Source organism: Rhamphochromis sp. 'chilingali' (assembly GCF_963969265.1).
Source record: "Rhamphochromis sp. 'chilingali' genome assembly, chromosome: 6".
NCBI lineage: Eukaryota > Metazoa > Chordata > Actinopteri > Cichliformes > Cichlidae > Rhamphochromis > Rhamphochromis sp. 'chilingali'.
This window is the reverse complement of record NC_137933.1, coordinates 31,999,585-32,020,430: the sequence shown is the minus strand read 5'-3', so window position 1 is coordinate 32,020,430 and position 20,846 is coordinate 31,999,585. Positions and strand designations below refer to the sequence as shown.

Sequence of the window (20,846 nt, the reverse complement as noted above, 5' to 3'; positions counted from 1 at the left end):
TAAAGCAAGAAGACTATGTTGAAGAGGATTTTTACATCTCCTTCATATTTAAAACCAGTTCACAGCAAAAGCCTCCTCTTGGCTCCTGACCCTTCAGAAGCAGTGGTCTCTTAATATTGAGCTTCAAATATCAAGTGATATGTGTTCATTAGAGCTGTCCGCTGTTATGTATTTTTATTATGTATATTTATTCTTGCCACACTCTCCCACCATCTGTGCTTCCTGCTTTCATTCTCCTCAACTTCCTGATGTTCTCTCTTTATATTTCTCTCTGTGGCAAACTTGCATCACCTGACTGTCTCTAATTTTCTTTTTTTTCCTCCCCTTCTCTATTCACTCGCTGTCACTGTTGTCTTTTTTTTTCTTTTTTTTTTTTAAATACATCCCTACTGTCTCCTTCCGATGCTTTCCTCTCTTCCCCTCGTCGCTCTCTGTCTCCGCTACTTTGTCTGGCTTACTTCCGTCACCGCCCACCTCTGTCTTGTTTTCTGCTTTGTGTATGTTGTCTCTTTAGGCTTACTCTCTCTTCCAGTAAGGGAATGAATCCATATACATGTCAGAGTGCTGTGGAAGACACTGTTCATCTTCTACTCCCTCAGGCCACCTAGAGAAACAAACAATTTACGCATAAAGTGCACACACTAACACAGGCATGCCTTCGCTGGGATATGATATGTGACTGGCTGGTTCCAATGCCTTCTTTTATGTTTTGCTATTTTGATAGAAGGTTCTTTTTGTACCATCGCTGAACAAATTAGTACATATTTATGTCTTGTATTAAATAATTTTAATAGATTTTCTTTCACCAGTTCACAAAGGTGACCCAATTATGTGGGTTTGCTGACAAGCGCCTGTCACTGTGTGTCATTTGTTTCTCAGTAAGTACAGCCTTCAACAGAAACAGAAATTATAGGAAGGAACGAACCAAAAATAGTGTGGCAAGACCCAAAATATTCTCCTCTCTGGACCAAGCATGAATAGACTAGATCTGAGACTTAGTTTCCAGGCTTCCCATAAAAATATATATATATATATATATATATATATATATATATATATATATATATATATATATATATATATATATATATATATATATATATATATATATATATATATATATATATATATATATATATATATATATACATATATATATATATATATATATATATATATATATATATATATATATATATATATATATATATATATATATATATATATATATATATATATATATATATATATATATATATATATATATATATATATATATATATATATATATATATATATATATATATATATATATATATATATACATATATATATATATATACATATATACATATATATATATATATACATATATACATATATATATATATATACATGTATATATATATATACATGTATACATATATACGTATATGTATATATGTATATATGTATATATATATATATGTATATATGTATGTATATATATATATATATATATATATATATATATATATATATATATATATATATATATATATATATATATATATATATATATATATATATGTATGTGTATATATATATATATATATATGTATATATATGTATATATATATATGTATATATATATATATATATATATATATATATGTATATATATGTGTGTGTGTGTGTGTGTGTGAGTGAGACTGTCACAGGCCTCAATGTGTATCCACCTCAAGTGCAGTGTTAAGCCAGGAGAAAGGAGGAGCGAGAGAACAAATGACATGGCTGTTTTTGTTCTATCAGCAGGAGGCTGATGGAGACACAGATGCACGTCCTCCACACACGTGGACAAACGTGTCACAGCATGAGCATGGATAGGAAAAACATTTACGCTGAGTGGTTCACAAAAACTCTTTATAATATATATTTATTATGAATTTTTTTTTTTTAAGTTGATATTTTCAGACTGTTAAAAAGGCATACATAAATGTATTCATGTTTGTCTTTTCTCCTTTTTGTTCTATAAAACATAGAGATGAAATCATAATTTAGCCAAGATACAGACACAAAGATGACAGGACTGTGGTGTCTTTGTTTACTGAAACTTTTCTCCCAGAGATCTGTGGGGAACCGTCAGCAGCAAGAATGTCCTCTTGGCTCTAGTCACTAAGCAGATTTATACTCAACACAGAGGCGCCATGGGTCAATGAACAAACACCTTTACTTGTCAGTGAGCTTTCTGACTGACACACAGTACCTGTGGGTGGCCCCCGATATTGCTCAAATCTCTGGCTTTGAACACCAGATCAACCCCGTTTTCTCGTCACAGACTAGGCCAATCAAACGGAACGAAATCAAAGCTTTGTTCATCAGCTCCTTTTCTACCTCTGTTAAATATGTGTCTTTGGGAGGACCATGTCTTTTATTATTTTAGCGAATCAGAAAGCAAATGCAATTAAATGTATCTGTTTAATACATGAACAAAAAAGCCATTTTTAGTCTCATTTTCTACATCCAGTTTCACTTGTGATATTTTGTAATTAACTTTAAGGAGTTGCTGTCAGCAGAAATTCACCTTGTTAAAAAGCAAGCCAACTCAAATGATAAAGGATTTCTTTTAAGAGTGATTTAGCTGGTAGAGCAGGCAGAGCAAATCCTTAAGCCTGGATATTTTCTGCACATTGTTTTCTAGGGGTGTAAAGTCAGTCACATTTAATCCTTCAATAGTGCTCAAGAGATGCCCTCAATCAAATCCAGATATTCCCTGTGCCCCTGAAAGCGCCTCACAGCAGCAAATTCTCTCTGGCTCAGTGTGAGTGGGTGGGTGGTAGTCAACCAGAGAAGCAGATAAATGTGTTTTTCTTTTACATATTACACTCTTTAGCCTCGCAATAAAAGCACGGTTATGTAGTTGTTTGCTACTTTCTTGCAAATGCAGTGAATTTACTGACAGTCAATAATGGAAATGGAGGAAAATAACACAGAATCGGTCTGGATGATGGTGATGGCAGGATGGTTTGATCAGTTCTTTATGTGCAGCAGGATGCGGCTGCCAGGTTTGTTGCAGTTAATGTTTTTTGATTTAATCCAGAGCTTTCTGACTGCCCTTGCGCTGCCATGATAATATGCCCAGAGGGCTACTCATGCAGTAAGTAGAACAGGAGCCTCCCTGGATTTATAGCAAGGAACATGTTCCTCTCTCTCAGAATTAATCTCCTTAGTTTGGAACCACAGGAAGAAAAATGAAAACAAAGATTGGATCTGCCTCTTATTTTGGAGATTAAATTTTCTTTTTCCTATTTTATTTTATTTTACTTTGGTTTTTTTGCCTTCAGTTGTGGACACCTATTATTTTGGCATGCAGTATTTGTCATTTTTCATTAGGGAAAATTGCTTCTCGGTGCAAAGGCAGATGTTCGGTTCTCAGCAGTGTGCTGCCATCGCAAACATCTTTTTTTAGTAGCACTAAACAGATGGTTGTGGGTGTTAGATTGCTGCCACTACATGACTTTTGAAAACCCTGTTGAGGGTGGTGGACTGTATTAGGGCTTTTCCAACATACAAAAACAATGTTGCTGCCCCCTAGAGAGGTTTATAAATCACATTTTGCAAGCTTTTTTGGGGGGGTGGCTGTAAAAAGCAAAAAGTGGAAGTGCAGCATCTGGACAGGAACTCTGACATCCGGGGAGGGGAAGGTATGAGGTAGATCAAGAGAGGGTGTGGTGCTTGACTTCTGACCCTGATCAGAGGGTAGGGGTCAAATGCAAAATATAGGCTGCAGCAGTGTTGCTACATGCAACCCCACGGTCAGGCCAGTCTCTGCAATTTGTCTTGACAGATGTGCCCCCTCCCTGTTTACTAAACGTGTATCAACAGGAACTGACGAGATGAATAAGACGAGCAGTAGGAAAGAAGGAAGAACGAAAGGTTGGGAGGAAGAATTTTTTTTTTTTTTTTTTTTTTTTTTTTTAAATGCAAATAAAGGTAAGGAGGCCAACAAGGCTCCTGTCTCCATACACAAGCCTGGTTTAGCAGGGAGTCTCAGTCCACCGCAACAGTTTATTGAAGGCAGCATGCCTTCAATTAAAGGGTTCTTTCCACATGGTGTACTCACCCCACCAATGTAACACCTCCCCCATTAATTTTCCCCCTTCCTTGCAACTTGCTTTCTTTCCCTTCTTCCAGAGTTATTTGTTCTTCTGCAACAAAGGTAGGGCCTAATCGTGGTAGGATCTCATAACACCAAGGCTTTTAACTGCCAAGATCAAAGAGTGCAAGTTTGTCTAATGCGGGATTACGTTCAGATACGGGACCTGGCAGCCTCACCTCACTCCACCCCTACACCACCACCAGTGGCGGGTAGCTCCATTAGGCTCAACGCATTGCTCATTTTTCCGCAAGAGCTCCCTTGGGCCAAGAGGCAATTATGCAGTAGTGTGGCATAATATTTCATTCTCTTCACATCGCATTGCTCTATGGTGGTTCTGGCCGCTAACAGCTTCATGTGGCCCAGGAGGAAAGGTGCAGGCTGCTAACAACTTCATGTGAGAAGAGGAAGGTTGGAGAGGGGAGGAGGCGGTGGAAGAGGGAGAGGAGAGTTCTCAAGGGCATGATGCTTCATTAGCATCGTCAGGTCTTTTTCACCTTCTTACATGGAGAGTGAAAGGGTGGGCATGCGTTTTAGTTGTGGTCAGGTGATGTTAACTAGATTTGCGACGTGACTCATGAGTATAAAAATGTACACTGGATTGACAGTTTTGCTCCTTGCATGCAACAGTTACAGGGGGAAAGTCATATTTGGTTAACACGCTTAAGATGTTTTACTTTGTATTTCCACCGCCTTTGAACAACAAAGCAACGTTCAATGCCTTCTGTTTCACTGATGATTATACATGTAAACAAAAGAAAACGTAGACGTTTTATAACTGATGTCTATAGACAAACTGGCAATGTTCCAGAAACCAGTTAATGGTGTATGTTCCAGGAGGGTACCAAAGTTTAAAAACGGAGCCCTTTCTTGAACTCTACAAAGATTGCACAAAGTATAATGTCATTATGCCCACATTTGTTTTTGTCCAACCACCATGATAGATAAAATCACCTCCTCCTCCTCCTTCTTTTCTGGCACTGTAAATCCTCTCCTGCATTTCATCTTTTCCTGAGTGGTGGCACATAAACTTAATACAATAAGTATTTGCTGCTAAATGATGTCACATTCATAAGGAAAATCCCTTTCTGGGTTGAACAGCAGGGTTGAGGATGTGGGTTGTGCCCACATCTTTTCTGCCAGTTGCAAACATCCGTGTTTCTTGAAGAGAGGTCAATCTGAAAAAAAAAAAAAAAATTTCTAATGCATTAGGTCACCAGGTGGTCATCATTTCTGTTTGTGCGTCTAGCCAAGAATTTAAGTCTGATGGAGAAATGCTGACAAGTAGTACAAAGGTTGCTATGAAATCATACATTAGGTAGGTTGTGGGGAAAATATCTAGTATGTCATATTTCTTCTTCAAGTGATACTTGATGAATACACTGTAGCACTGTTTCTGTGTTTTTGTATTATTAAAACGAGCATGTCGTGTGTCAGTACTTAACCACTTTGTGTGGTGACGCCATAATGCAGTGAATCACTACATAATAGGTGTTTGTCTGCTTTTTCAAGCTATTTTTTATTACTCAGTTATACAGATATTATGGAAAATTGTTCTACAGTGTATTGGGAATTGCTTTTTTTGTGACACTGTTATTATTGTGGCTAACCTGTCGTTCCTGTATTATATCAATAGTTATTCTGGGATCCACCTCCAAAACCAATGATTAAAGTATTTCTACACTAGAGGGAATAGGCTCAAAGGATTTAAGGCTTTATGTGGCTTGAGAACTAAATTGAGGCTACAAAACATTTTATTTAAAAGAAACCACAGCTTGCTTCGCTTTTGTGACATCAAGATCAGGGGCGTTATTTGGCCCTTTGACATTTTCACATAATTTACGACAAAATTATTCTAACGCTTGTGACGGTTTCTGTTGGTTTCAAAGAGTTGTTAAATGTTACAGAGAGAAAGAAAATTGGTACTTTATATTCAACTCGGTTCTGACAGTGATGGGCATGTTCATCGAGGACCGCTGTGTGATTTCTACGCTTTATGCAGAGAGCTGCTTTTGCATGAACTCAACCTTTTTTCTTTTTTTTTTTTTTTTCAGTGCAGACTCGCTTCCCACTTTCTGCAAATAGCAACAGCAAACTGTCACTGCCATTCACTGAATAATAGTTGTAGGAGGCCCTGCCTTTCAATTTATTCATGCCCAATTTTGCTTTCTGACTATTGTTGATGGCAGATTTCAGTGAGAATAGCCTGCTTTTGACAGTGCTCTGTACCTGATATCGCAGGACTTGTGCTATCTGCACCCATCTTATGCCGGTATTAACTATTGCATTGCCTTGCTATTTTACATATGGCCTCTGACTGAGATGCTTCTAGCTGTTGTACAAGAAATGCATTTGGTATTTTAGACAAAGCACATTCTTTTAATATTGTACAACAGTGTTTTGATAACTTGGCTCACCACAAGTTACTACATTGTTAGTCTGTTTTTTTGCTGTTTATTTTCTAAATTTATTATTATATTTTAATTATTATTTCTATATTACTGTAAATTTGCCAAACCCACTAAGTGAGGGACTTGCTCAGCCTATGGATACTTTCTCATTTGAACACATAGAAAACAAGATTCTAGTCTTCAGCTTGATAGGTGATGCTAGTTGTGCCCTTTGGCCATCAAACTGATGTCACTGGTCACAGTTTTATTCCTGTATTAACACAGATGCTAAAAGTGTAAATGTGAGGCTACTTCTTCCATATTTCTTCCATATTCCGTGCTTTACAAGAAATATCCACTTCAGGCCTGATAAAATATGTTGCCTTTGTGTTTGCCAGTGAACCTACAGTCATAACTTTATAGCTTTCATCTATAAAGTTTTATGTCAGAGACCTAGCATTAACAATGAGTCTTTCTCATGTTTTTTAGAGATCAGGTCTGGCGGGAGAGGTCCTAAGGACGGACCCGTGAGGCAGCTGCCCTTGTACGACACACCATACGAGCCAGCTGAGAACGGTGGCGACTCAGACCCTGACCGATTGCGCTGCCCCAGAGAAAGCAGACTGCCCCAGGATGATGAGCGACCCCCTGAGGAGTACGACCAGCCCTGGGAGTGGAAGAAGGAGAGGATTTCCAAAGCCTTTGCAGGTAGGGACTGACTGACCGAATTGTTATGACCACTGAAGGAGAATATAAACCTCACTGTAACTTACGGCACAGAGAGAAGTAAGTGAAATAAATCTTGAAAGTACTGCAAAGAAGACTTTTGAACAAGAGATGCATAATGCACTTTTACTCTGAAAACATTATTTCTACCTTTTTAGTAAGTATCTTTAAAAAGGGGGGAAAAAACAAACAGAATTTCATTTCGATCTGTTTCGCAGTCTTTGTTCTAATGTCAAATGCTCAGAGACTGAATCTAACTGCTCAACTGTCAAGCTTTTAACACAACGTAATCTGAACCTGTTTCTCTTTACTAACCCAGACGTCTGTTTTTCCAGCACTAACAAATTTGATTATGGCTTCTGTCAGGTTATGAGGCTCCCGTTGCTGCTGCTGCTGCTGCCTTTACCTTTCTGTTTAAGCTTTTTTCCCCCCTCTCCTCTGCACCTGCTACTTTCATTTTGCAGGTGTCCAGAACACTGTTTACTGTTTTCATCCAGCTCCTGCCTGTTTAAACTAAGTTGATACCTACGCTGCTCAGGGAGGCATGATTGGTTGCGCAGGTGCATGTAGGTCCAGGTAGTCACTGTGGTTTTAAGAGCTTCAGCATGGCTAAAACAGCCATAACATCAAACAGGGCTGTTCCTGGAAAGATATGCCGCCAGAATATAAATATGCACCCCAAATTTAAAAAAAAAAAAAAAAGTATTTTATCCTTTTTTTCAAGAAAATCAGCAGTCCTTGACTATTTTCAATCGCCCCATTTTTCTCTTCATATATATATTTTTTTGTTCTTTTTCATCCTTGAACAGCTCTGCTTTGTTATGACTGCATTAGCTACGAGGGCTCTGTAAATGGCACTGGATCAGATCCCTACGGCAGAAAGGACTCCAAATCCCTCACAGGTACCAATGGAGGCGGGACTGGGGATTGTCTCCTTTTTTTTTCTTTTTCTTTTTTTCTTCTTTTTTTTTTGTATGATGTTTTTAGAGCTTTTTGAAACTGATGCCTGAACCTCTGGGTTGCACTCTACTTTCTGGAAATGCTGTTTAAAATTACAAGCTTGTTTTACAGTTTATTAGCGATGTCACGATTTGATTAACATTTGAATCCTAAGTGCTGTTTTCTCCAAATGAACCCAGCGGTCACCTACTGAAAAACGCCTTGGAAAATGTTGCTAATTAGAATGACATTATCAGTATGCTACTTGCACAATCCCCCAGAGCTTGAAGTGGACTAAAAAAAAAAAGGCAAAGGCATGGTAGAAGTACTTCAGATTAGTCTTTCAGCAGGCGCACAATTTTAGCAAGTGCAGTAGCACTGCTTAAAAGAAGAGGCAATGGGGTGAAGGGTGCAGGGGTGGAAGTGAAGCAAACTGTGTTTACTCGTCCACCCTTTGCAGTGTTAATTATTCTTTTTCCATGACAAGAATAGTGCGGTTTGGCTTTCTGTGGAAATGATCATTATACAAACTGAAAATATGGCAAAGTGGTCTCTGATGCACAGCAAAATAAAAACAACACGCATGCATTATTAAAACCACGCATGGCCTCAAGGCTCATTTTGGTGTATAGTTGAGGGGGGGAACAAGTGGCAAAGCTTGTAATTTGGTTTTTCGACATGCAAAAGTAATTGCGCGGTATAGCACCGTAAATCAAAACTCACTGTGATGCAAAGTACAAAAATAATTCACATTTTTGTAATTAAATTTCTTTATAGTTAAATTTTTTCTACAAATGTCTCTATTTTATGTGTCCTTTATTTTTCCCTTTGTGCTCTGAAATCACAGATGAAGTGCACTGCAATAAAGTAAAACGGTTACAATACAGAAGATGAAAGAGGCATGAATCCCTTGTGGTGTTGTGCTGTTAATGGGTTGTTTCAACGGACTTCACACAGTCACGCAGTTGAAGGGAATTATTCCATAAATATCATTTACATGCACAGCTACGTTTTAATATCCAACAATAAAGCATGTAATTAATGCCACATCTCCAACCCACTTTCATCACAATTGTTGAATCTAATTTGGATGTAATGCCTCGAAGAGCCGGTCAGAGCTAGTGACTATTTCAAAACGGATCCATCCCAAATCGCTGGAATAGCGCACTTTTCTATTTGTGTAGATTATTTGTAATGTTATTAATGATGGAGAAGGTCTGCTCCCTCATTTTTAAGTACGTGTAAAGTCTTATGTGGCATTGCAAAGGAAACAAACTCATGAATCTCATTTGCTGGAGAATAGTCTCATAAGAGTATTTGGTGCATACCTGCAGGTAATGAGAGTACTGGTATGTACCAATCAATGGTGCTTACAGATAGCGTAAGTTCTTGAAATAAATGAGAAAATTATCTTTGTCCACTGAGAGGTTTTGGGCTAGTTTTGAAGATTTCCACAGATAGATAGCATTCAGCTAGATGTGGCAGGAGTTGTGATTTAAGGGATTCATTGGCTCATGTTAGGCAGAGTGTAGTGAGACTGTAGGCAAATGTATAAAATAAATTTGTCAGTGTGTTCATTTGTCATCCTTCCATGTTTCCACTTAATTTCTGTTTCCTGTTTACTTCTGTGTACCCTCGGCCCCGAGGTTTTCATAGGAGTCGCGTTCTTTTGCCTGTGCTAGTGATTAGTTAAATAAGGGATGCTGCATTCTTAATCACTTTCCTTCTCTCCCTCATTATTTTTCTGTCAAGCAGCACTCAGGAGAGTTTGTTTAAGACACTATTTACCAACACATCCCTCTTTCAACTCCCCCCTCTTACAGAGAGTGTCCCTCTTTTGATGATGATTAATTCAATTTCCAGTGCATGTCAAAGTATATTGGTTTGGAATTGAAGAGATAAGTCTTTAAGTTGTCTTTCAAGGAAAGCTGCAGTGTAAAAAGTACTTTGATTTATTACTGGATTGTGTTCTGTTTTATGCTTAAGTCAAGCCGAAATAATTCCCCAACATTTGAACAACAGAAAAGGGAAGAAAGGAAAAAAGAAGAAAGACATCTCTAGGACAAGCCTTGTCAGCATGGGCTTGTTGCTTTCGCAGGTGTCAGTGCAGACCAGCCTTGGATCCTGACATCAAGTTTCATACCTTTCAAGCTTGAAGTTTGTGTGCTTGCACCCATGTCTCTGATCTTTGCAACAAGCTTACCTGCGACTTCAGGACATTATACATTGCTTCAATGTTTAAGTCATGTGAGCCAAATGCTTAGCAGTTATCCCCATTTAATCTCTTCTGGCACGGTTTTAAGAGTTAGGTTAGGGCCCAGCTACTCTTGTCTTTTCCCAGAGATGCTTTATTGCACCGCTGTCGATTATATTTTGGGTCCATTCGTTTTCTCATTGCCAGGAAATCTGTGGCATAAATGAGTCACAGATCCAATACGGAATTGTCCTACACCCTTAGTCGAGACAGGGTTACTCGGGCGGTCCTGTAATTTTAGATCATGAACTTTCTGTGCGTTAGAGCTTGAGAAGCCTAAACGCCTTTTTTTGTAATTTACCAAACCTAGTTGTAGTTGAAGTGATTGTTCGATTTTCAGAACCACTAACCATTTTGCAGAAAAGTCGATGTTTTGACAGAAAAAAACAAAGGTCCAAATTAAAAACTAAACATACATGAACATGTAAAACAAAAACCTTGGCTTAATTTTTATCATAAGCTTTAAAAATATTACCCAAACCACCAATTTAAAGAAGTAACTATATTTTCCAAGCTTTCCATTGTAAATTTCTATCAGATTTTGTAGGACTAAATCTGATTTAAGTTTGTTTTATGCAGAATATGACAACATTTTTATTTGTTTTATATATAGATTTGTAATTGTTTGACTGTTCATGTTCAGATCTCCCTGATTTCCATTGTGGTGATGCTGCCATGCCTCCAGATGTCAGCAGTTAAGTAAATACGTTATCAGGCTGCGGTAAGTTGTGATTCCAGCCTTTCTGTGCTCAGATAGCCTGTTTTTTAAAATAGGACTAATTATAGCTCAGTGGGCTTTTTAGGTTTCCAGAGGGCACTTCTCCTCAGCAACATTTCTATAGTTGCTGAAGCACTTTACGCCTGTGTAATATAAATGATTAATGATATTGTTCACCATTTAGATTTAGAAGCGGTTTTCTGAACCCATCAAAACCTTCACAGTTCATATTCCCACAATTATGTGGGAAATGAAAATGTCGCCAAACAAAGTATTAGCACATAATGAAAAAAGATGAACAACCTTGCTAAATTGTGCAGTAGGTGTTTCAAAAATAAAGGAAAAAAAACAATTAAATAAGTACCAAGTGCCGCCTACGCCCTCCCACAGTGGTATAACACGGTAATGCAATCTGTATAAAAGACTATTTGTCTTCATTAATGCTGGGGAGGCAAAGTAGAGTAATGCTCCTTGCTGCAGCCCCCTTTTCCTCAGCTGTCCCTATCACAGCCTGCCTGCACGCCTGTTCACAACACTTGGTCTGGTGTTATTATTCACTGTTGAACTATCTCCTGACAGGTATGCAATGGAATGTAAATCCTCTGCCTTGTTAGGGGGTTGGGAGGCTGTGTACTTGCGGTTTAGTTAATCACTCATCCTCACTGTCCCTCTCCACCCCAGCGCCACACCATACTCGGCTGCCGAACACAGGTACTCGACACAACCTCTATCCTTACTCCCTGGATGCTGAGTAAGTGATGGATGATTCTGGAGGTGAAGTGTGACCAAGATGCATTAGAATTTGACCATATATGAAGCGTTAGTATATGAGGCCCGTGTAGGGTTTGTCCATATGTCTATCACCCTGTACATTTTGGCTCTGCATATAGTATCCTCCCTCTCACAGCCAGACGTGGACACGTCGCCATTGGAAATCCGAGTGCTGTCTCAGCAGGAGTGGGACTAAGAGCCACTGTTACCTAATCTCCTTGCCCTGTTACCTGCTACTAACTCCTTTCACTTGACTCCTGGCCTGCAGGGTACCGTGCATTTAACACTGAAGATCAGAGGCAGTGTAGTCGCTTAGCCCCTCAGGTCTTGGGAAACTTTATGGGTTTTTTTAATGAATCTTCATGGGCTTAACGACCTAGAAATCTGAGATCTGATTCTAATGTTCTAAAATAAATAATTGATTCAGTTACAGTCCTACCGTGGTGTCTTGCAACAGGGTTAAAGCCAGCTGTTTTGTGGGTGTCGGGGTTCAGTTTCTCTGTGCCTGGCTGATCCGATATCCCCCACCGCTGCCTGTCACTCTGCAGCGCTGTCTCGTCCTACTGGCCTCTGCTGCAACACCCTGCTGATAACCTTCCTGTCAGCCCTCTTTCATGAGCCTCAAATGTGTCCCACCGTTCTCTACGGAGCGCTGCTGCCATGGGTCTTATCTTCACTCACACACATTGGCCACACACAACAGCACTGTAAACCTCCCGCTATAAGTGTAGAAGCAGCGTTTTGCCAGAAAGCCCCCATGGAAGCTCCTGCTGGCCAGCTGTCAGTAACCCATCTTTCCCTTCTCTCTATATGGAAGAGCATGGAAAAAGGCCTTGCTGTCATCTCTTAACCATCACCCATTTTCTGTGTCACTTTCATTTTTAATACAAACGCAGGTCCTTTCAAAAGAAAGCCGGACTATGTAATGTGATGGATACAGTATACCGGAAAAATTATGAAGTGGCATTTCAGTTCCCCTGGAGCATTACACAGTTGTTATCTGTAATGATTTGAGTGCAGATGGAACAAACACGTCTTCGGAAGAGGCTGTTTTTGTATTTCGAGCTCTTCCGCTCATAATGTGCGGCATAAACATCACAATACTCCAGCTTGTTTTGAATATGCATGCAATTAGCCAGCCAAATTAAGCAGAACTAAATTAAACGGCATTGGTGGAAAACAAGCATAGCTGGTGATTTATGGTGCTGCACTGTTTACAGTGATGAAGTGCCATGGGCTAATGAAAAGCCCGGGTAAACAAATACCTGGCTTTGAGAGGAAAAAAAAAAAGAACGGCTCCTGGAAGAACAAAGGAAAGGAAAGCGCATACCCCTATCCATTATTTTTTATTCTTTTTATTTACTACACTGTCAACACAAAACAAAGTACATATCCAAAGGGAGGAGTACAATGGGAGGGACATGAGTGATGGGTTTTCTTTTCAAATTTTTAACATGGCCACTTTTGAGCGACAGCTGCTTCGCAAGTTCCAGACAGGCAATAACCTGCTTTTTGTGTCAACAGGAGGAGGTGTGTACTAATATTGAATGAGGATTATCCAGGTGAGGAAGGTTAGACGACAAAAAAGATCGGATGTATTCACATGAACGTTCAGAATTATTAATTGGGCTCTGCATTATTTCTCTTTTCATTTAGAAAGGTGCTGTGCAAATATGACTCAGATTATTAACACATATAACTAACCTAACCTACAAAATGCACAGTATTTATGTCATACTGAGCATGATTTACATTTTCTACTTGATATGCGTGTGCGGTCTCTGATGCAGTTAACCTGTACACAGAGTACAATTTACCACCCACAGACCTGATAATGGGTCTAAATCTACATTAGCTGTAAACAGGTATGTATTGATAGAGGGCAGTGTGATAGAGCCAGTGTGGGCAGTGTGATCTGTGAAAATGTGGGCTGCAGTGTGCTAAGCCTTCAGGTCCATGTGTAAATCACCTGAACTGCTGTTGTCACCTCGGTGCTGAATATGAATTTGTCCCTGCAGTGTAAAGATGCACTCATCTGTGCAGCAGCGTGGCATCTAAAGTCAGTGACAACCTTAGGAGTAACAATACCTTAAAATGCTTCACAAGGTGAGGCACCCAGGTTTAAAAAAACGCACACAAACACACCCAAAACCCTGACTATTGAATCAGTTTTCCTTAATTTTCACAGTGCTAAATGCTATTATTCAGCTGTGCAACCAAGCGAGTCTGAACCACGCTCGCTGAAATCATCTCCTCGTCCCCACACTGAGGCTGCAGAGTGGAGGCAGCCTTCTGCTCCCCCAAACAATTACACGCTAATCTGCAATGTGAAATGAGTATTAGGCTTTTAATCTCATAGGAAGAGAGTCCCCTACTTCACCCCAAAGTAGAGGAAGTTATATTATCTAGCAGAGTTTTTGACCTTCTGTATCCACTCCTCTAGCCTACACCTCTCCCATCAGGACAGACAGCAAGCAGCTCCTCCTTCCAGCCACCTTTCTCTAGATTAGCCCCCTGACACCCCAGGCCCGGCTATTTAATTGCTTGTCGGATTGAATATTCTCCAGTCTCCCCTTCATCTAGCTTGCTGATATTGCTTCTCATTAACATGTCCTGTACCACCACCATGGTTCAATTCCTTTCAGGGAGGAAGACAGGTTCATAACATTATGTTCATCCTCCTACTAAAAACTAGTCTGTGCACCAGTGTTAATAGTATATCTGATTTGCATCAACCCATCTATTTGCCTGTTGTTTGTCCATGTTTGAACAATTCTGCCACTCCCTTTATTGGACAGATGACCAAATATTTGCTGTATATCAGTCACAATGAGGGTTTCGGATGTTTGGGGTTTGTTCTGAGAGCCTTTCTTGCCATTGTTGTTCCGTACTTTAAACTTAACGTACTCATCGAATGCATTTGGTTTTGATAAAGGAGATAAGAGAATGAAGGATGACATGTATTTAATAGGATGACGTGTTTGTTTTTTGGTTTTGTTTTTAACTTATAAGACCTTAAAAGAAACCGTTAATAGTTATGTGCCAAAAGTAGCTGCACATTAAAATTCCTTTCTTTTACAGTACTTTCGTAACTGGAATAAAATCTCCAGCACCATGGACAGTGACCTTAGAATTTGCTCAATCGCTGTGGCTTTGATGGCACAAAGATGTCTTTTGAGACCTCTGCAAAATCTAAGCAAAAATAACACAACCACCCGAGGAACATGCAGTCGTTCACCAAAGCTATTACCCATGGATTGCATTTATTTATTAGCCTTGGCTCGATCACTGGCTTTCTCTTGTATGAAGAAAAACATTCCCCTTTCTGTCTCATTCATTAATTATCCTTGGCTGGTTAAAAAGTGGCCCTGTGCTGGAAACAGATGTGCTGCTGCATGAGTGCTCAATTATCCTGGTAAAGCCCCAACTGCATGAGGCATACATTATTTAAGGGCAAAGCCAGGGTAGCGTCCATTGCCTTCATGGATTACTCTTAGGTACTTTTTAGCTACAGATATTGTCTACACTCTGACTTGGCTTAATATAGAGGCCTGGGGTCTTTGTCATCAAACACAGCACCAACTGTTACAGTAGAGTGTATGCAGCTGTGCTGTTTTCACTGATCATCTAGTTTGGCTTAAGGCAGGTTTATATTTTATAGTTTGCTCATTAAAAGTACAGTATTATTACTTGGGCCTGAATGTTATTTAAGGATATTATGCACTGTATCATGCATTAGAGCTTGAACAATTCGGCCTTAAGAACTTCTTGTTGCATCTATCTAGTGTTCTCTCCCAAGGTGAGACTGTAGTTATTGGCTGAATCTGAGTGTATTATTGAATTTGATAATTGAAAACTTTCACATTCCTTTTGTTACCTTCAGGGCCTCTCAGCAATCTGAGTATCCAGCTCTGCATCAGAGTGGAAGCGGATATAAAATCCAGCCCCTACTTTTAGAACTAACGTTCCTTCCTTTCCAGTCCTCTTGTATTCCTTCCTTTTCTAGCCCACAGCTGCTGCTGAATTTGGATCACAGTATAAACCAACTCTCCTGCTCTTATCCACAGTATTTTTCACTTACCCCTTTTACCTTTTGTCTTTTTCTTCTGTTTTCTGTCATTACTTCCCTTTCCTAACTCACTTCCTTTCTTTATTATTCTTGTTGCTATCGTTTCCTTGCCTCCATCTCTCCTCTGGTGACACTTGCAGTAGAGATTAAAGTGATCAAGGACCTACCATGGCCCCTCCTGTCGGCCAGCTCAACACCAGCCCTCCCCCAGTGGAGGAGCTTGAGTCTCCTTCCCAGACAGCTCAGCCCTCGCCAGGACAGACGAGCTGTGACCAGCACCACCATGGTGGGTGTTGGTGTTCATTGTCCAGCATCCTTTCCATCAGTTACCCTGGCACTCCAGTCCATCTTCCTATTCCCTGTTGGCATGTTTGTCCGTCCATTTTTTCATCCGTCCATCCGTCTATCCGTCATCCATCCATCCGTCCATCCATCCATCCATCCATCCGTCTTTAATTAATGAAGGCATGGTGTTTTACATAGCATACAGCTCAGTATTTTAGTTCTACTGAACATTTAAAAAACATTACTAGCCAAGCATATGCAGCTACCAAAACATAGGTAGGGTTAGTCTGCTACTGCAATGTATGATTATGTTTGTCCCAAATTTTCTGGTCACTGAAGACGTACTGAAAGAGTTACCATATGTGAGAAGTACTGAAAAATCTGACTATAGGTATTAGCTCTGTAATGACTGCTCTTTTCCATCTGGAATACATGTGGCAGAAAATCACCAACTCTTTTGCAGGTTTTAGGCTGAAGCCTCATTAGTTTTAATTGTGCCGAACTGCCTTCTGCATGCGTAATTGCCATTCGCTGTGACCCCCATTTCCTCTTGTCAACATACTCGTAACCATCCCAGATGTCCCTCTGGTCTGCTGTTCTCTACAAGTGGCTCACACGAATTAGGAAATCAAACTCATTGGAGACGAATTCAGTTCTTGACTTATTGCCATATTTACCTTTTTCATTGCATGCAGTGGATAAGTAATTGACCTATTTTTAACTGAGAGAGCCATTAGTTTATTTTTGTAGCTCTCTCACACACTTGCCCTCTGTCTGCTGTCATTATCCAGAGAAAAGAAGGACATGTAGCAGAACTAATTTCAGGAATGGGATTTCCCCTGACAGAGTGGAAAGACTTAGTGAGGCCATGTAAGAGGACACCAATGTGTGTTGTAGGCGAGGACAGGGCGAGGAGTTGATTTATGCCCGTAAATCCATGAGAAAGGTTCTGGTTCCTTCGGTGAAGTGAGTGGGTTTAAGATCGGCATCCAGCTGTAAAGTGATCCCCTCTCTGTCTCAGCCGGTATGGCCCTAGTCTACATCTTTAGGGGTCAAAGGTCCAAGTGGTAGACTTGGGGAGGGGGCTTGATGGCCTCCACAACCCTTGTGAATACAGTTGCAATGTACTCTCTTGACCTCAGCATATAGGCAGACATTCAGTCACACATCAAGACATTAGTCATCTGTTACATGAGTCAGCCAGACTAGAAAGCTGGATAGGGTCATTTGTTTAGTCCTTAGATATATAACATCATTACCAAAATTCAAATGCAGATCAGCAGAACAAATAATACATCTACACCTTACGCCCAGACACTTTTTTCTGGATGTGATACAGAGATTCCTATCTTTTTAATTTTTTTAACATGAATTAATTATATGTACTTTGAAGCATTTATCTTACCTCATTTTTCTTTTAATCTAAGAAACCAAAGTAATTAAAAAGTATCCAGTTTTAATTTTAAATGAATTCCCCAGCTGACACTTGGTAGGGTCACTCCTTTGTCTTGGAAAACCTAATTTGGAATTTCCTTTTGAAATTTATTTAAAAGAAGAGAGCGTATTCCTAGATGGTTGACTCATCAGAGATAAAGCTTATAGCTTCAAACGGCCACAGTGGGGCTCTAAAATATAGTATTATAAAAGCCATGCAGCAATTATTTTAGTTCCTGGTGCATATAATTAATATCGGCGTAAAAGTTTAACCCTATTTTTAGCGTGCACTGCATTCTAATAAGCTGGAAACCTGTTAATCATTTCACAAGTCCTAGCTGGAAAACTTAATTTTCACCTCACAATGCAGCAGCCGATGAAACACTTTGCCCCTCAGACTAGTCATCCTTTGTAATAGGAGTATCATTAGTAAATGAGAATTAATTAGCCTGCTTAATTAGAGAAATCTGTGCACAGGGGGAAGAGGAGACAGTAGTAGTAGTTAAATTGTGCTGAGTCTTCAGTGACAGATGTCACTACACTTTTGTGGTTTTTATTTTTTGATTCCCTTCGTTTTTATTTTGATTACTGTGACTTCTACTTTGGAGTGTTTTTTATGTTGTTAGACAGTGACATTATTATGTACTGTGCTGACCTGTGCCTTGCTCTGCAGCACTATATTACATAGCAGTGCTTTATCTCGTGGTTTGTAATCGTGGAATGTCCTTTTGCCATTTCTTTTTAATCTGTGCCTTAGCCAATCAGCTCTTTCCCCATCCTCTTATGTGTGTGGGGTGTGTGTGTGCGTGTTATTTACTTTTCTTTTTTTTATATAGTTGTCTCTAAAGGAAGCTGTGTGTCTGAAGGGGACAGGTCTTTCAGCCATCTGTCACCATCTGACTGACAGTTCAATCTGATACACAAATTCCATTTGCAGTGCTTTACAAGCAACAATTCTGATAACATACACAGTTGCCCATGTGCCTTTATGTGTTTATTTCGAGAGAAGTGTGTTACCGTGTGTGTGTGCGTGCGTGTGGAGGTTTTCACCCTCTCGTCCCTCTTAAGCTTCCTCATACGGCTTTTGTTCCCCCGTGGGCCAATCCTCTAGTCAAGCTCCTGTCGTCCATGTTTCGAACTGTGTGCTCTGGAGAATGAGAGAGGGGAATTGGTTTGCCTCACTCCCACTGATTTTCTGCCTTAAAACATAACTCTACATCAGTTTCGGAATGGTGATGGTGAGGCGCCCAGCTAACAAAGCAGACATGAGTCCATTCACTCTTGAGCAAATAAAAATGATGGCTTTTGTTTAGTTTGGGGGGCTCTTTCTTCAGGGTAATACTCTCCTTGTAGAGCACTGCACTCTGCCTGCAGTGAAGCCTCCACTTTGACAAGAAAGGTTGACGGGGTGAGCTACACTAAGAATAGCCACTCAACCCACCCTTTCTTGGTAGCGGAGAGGGGGGAGAAAACAGTTTAATCACGATCAAATAAATCACTGATTGTTGTGTCTGGGTAAGAGGAGGGAAATGTGAAGAGCTGAGGTCAGGCACATGGGTGAGTGGATTGTAGATACAATATGGAGTATGTAGGGAAAAGCCAAGATTGCATCCTGTATCCTTAACGATGTCTGATACCTTTTCCAGCCTCTTATGGTTGCGTCACTAATCAGTGAAGAGATGATAATATTATGTTCACAGTCAATTCTCAATATGGAAGTGCAAGTAGACTGTTTAAGGGTTTTGTTGTAGTAGTAGGTGTAATTGGCGACAGTCTGCCCTGCAGTGGGACCATCAGAGATAACAGATCAAAACACCCCTTTTTTCCTGTGGAGACATTCCTCCACAGTCCATTTTCCCCTATCTGTTTCTACCACTGAGTGGCAAGAGAGCTCGGGGAAAAAGTCAGAGTTAGAATGATGAGGCAAGAGTGATAGAAGAGAAGGCAAAGGGCAGAAGAAGGTTGGACACATGCAAACAGAGAGAAATCGAAAGCAAAGGACAGGGAGCAATTGGCTCCATCTTCATGTTGTGATCTGTCAGCATTGACAGGAGCTGAATGGAACAAACATGCATCTTCCATGTCCCCTTGGTCAGTTTCCATGGAAACGCCATTTCTCACCTTTACACATATACAATATATTCATCTGACTTGGATCAAATTCCCAGTATTCAGCATGTAATTTAAATGGACTCTATGATATAAAATAATGCAGACACAACACGGGATCATAATGTGAATTACTATATTAGGAGCGACAGACCTCAAGGACATGGATCAGCAACTTGTATTCTTCCAAGGGTGAGACCTAGAATTTACCCAGCTGTCATGCAACAGTACAATTTTGCTGTCATTTTACCAGCCCGCTGTCGGCCTTTAATGAACAAATGTGCAGAGGCAAAGATAACAGCCGGAATGATTTGAAATAATCATTTCCACGAGTTTATGTTTGGGGAATCGCATCATTGAGCCAAAGGCCAACGAGTTCAACCGCAAGTAGAGTGTGGAGGTTAAGGGGAGCCCCTAGTGGTCAGACCTGAAACAGCTGTAATCTGTCAAAAAAAAGCACTGCTTGCGATGACATCATGGTATGTCATAGAAAGTATTCGAAAAAGAAAAGATATTCCTAAAGGACTACAACTGCACTACTGTAAAAATACTTCATTACAAGCTTTTCTTCCGATATCCTGAGTTAATAAGCAGTAGTTCACTGTTAATGGAAGTGGCACTTCTTTTAATTACTATAATTAAAATACTTGTTTTAATTGCTGGTAATTAAACATTGAATAACTTTACACATGACAGCAACCACTAACCAGCTTTTTTTGAATGGTAACACTCTTTATCATTTAATTGCATTTTATAAGCTGATCATGTGGGGGTTTTTTTGGGGTTTTTTTTTAAATGAAATATCTTGAAAAAGAGCAGGCTCTATAGAAACACATGTATCAGTTGTAGCTGAAATGTCATAGAGGTGAGCAATAAAGTGGCACAACATCTAAATACTCAAGTAAACTACTTGTAGTAAGTAGTGTTGAATTGATTTAAACTGTCAGCCCTTCCACTCAGTGTGATACAGAGGCACTTGGCAAGCTCACAATCTGTAAAGTGTAATGCTATCCTCT

General features: G+C 39.7%; 1 protein-coding gene across 1 annotated transcript in view; it reads left to right on the top strand.

Moving 5' to 3' along the window:
• The window catches only part of shf (Src homology 2 domain containing F), a 92,379-nt gene that overhangs the window by 62,040 nt on the left and 9,493 nt on the right, over positions 1–20,846 (top strand). Inside the window, 4 exon segments of the mRNA XM_080884776.1 lie at positions 7,015–7,233; positions 8,061–8,153; positions 16,143–16,172; positions 16,175–16,288. Of these exon segments, the coding sequence (XP_080740902.1) occupies positions 7,015–7,233; positions 8,061–8,153; positions 16,143–16,172; positions 16,175–16,288 (456 nt within the window).